At 45.0% G+C, this 471-nt stretch overlaps 1 protein-coding gene across 1 annotated transcript; it reads right to left on the bottom strand.

Annotated features, from left to right (window-relative positions):
* Positions 1-3: 3 nt before the first annotated feature.
* On the bottom strand, positions 4-468 carry LOC102599597 (ATP-dependent Clp protease ATP-binding subunit ClpA homolog CD4A, chloroplastic-like; the record flags this gene model as incomplete). Its single annotated transcript, XM_006368091.1, has 1 exon — positions 4-468. A coding segment is annotated over one exon (465 nt), but the record flags the coding sequence as incomplete, so codon positions are not given.
* Positions 469-471: the final 3 nt, after the last annotated feature.

Here is a 471-nt window from a genome sequence, read left to right as displayed (position 1 = left end):
CAATCTTCCATCTTCAAGAATTTGAAGCATCATGTTAAAGACATCAGGATGAGCCTTCTCAATCTCATCAAAGAGCACAACAGTGTAAGGTCGACGCCTCACAGCTTCAGTTAATTGACCACCTTCAGTGTAACCAACATACCCAGGGGGAGAACCGATGAGTTTAGACACAGTGTGTCTCTCCATAAACTCACTCATATCAAGCCGAATCATTGCTTCTTCAGAACCAAAGTAGTACGTTGCTAAAGACTTGGCCAGTTCTGACTTCCCAACACCAGTTGGACCAGAAAAGATGAAACTGGCAATAGGTCGGTTGGGATTCTTGAGTCCAACACGGGCACGTCTGATAGCACGACTAATGGCTTTTACAGCTTCATCCTGGCCAATGACTCGGGTATGAAGTGTTTCTTCCATTTTTAGGAGGCGATCAGATTCATCAGTTGAGACCTTCTCTACAGGAATGCCAGTCCA

Source organism: Solanum tuberosum, unplaced genomic scaffold (assembly GCF_000226075.1).
Source record: "Solanum tuberosum cultivar DM 1-3 516 R44 unplaced genomic scaffold, SolTub_3.0 contig04611, whole genome shotgun sequence".
In the NCBI taxonomy this organism is placed as follows: domain Eukaryota; kingdom Viridiplantae; phylum Streptophyta; class Magnoliopsida; order Solanales; family Solanaceae; genus Solanum; species Solanum tuberosum.
The sequence above is the reverse complement of the archived record's forward strand: the minus strand, read 5'-3'. Positions and strand labels throughout refer to the sequence as shown.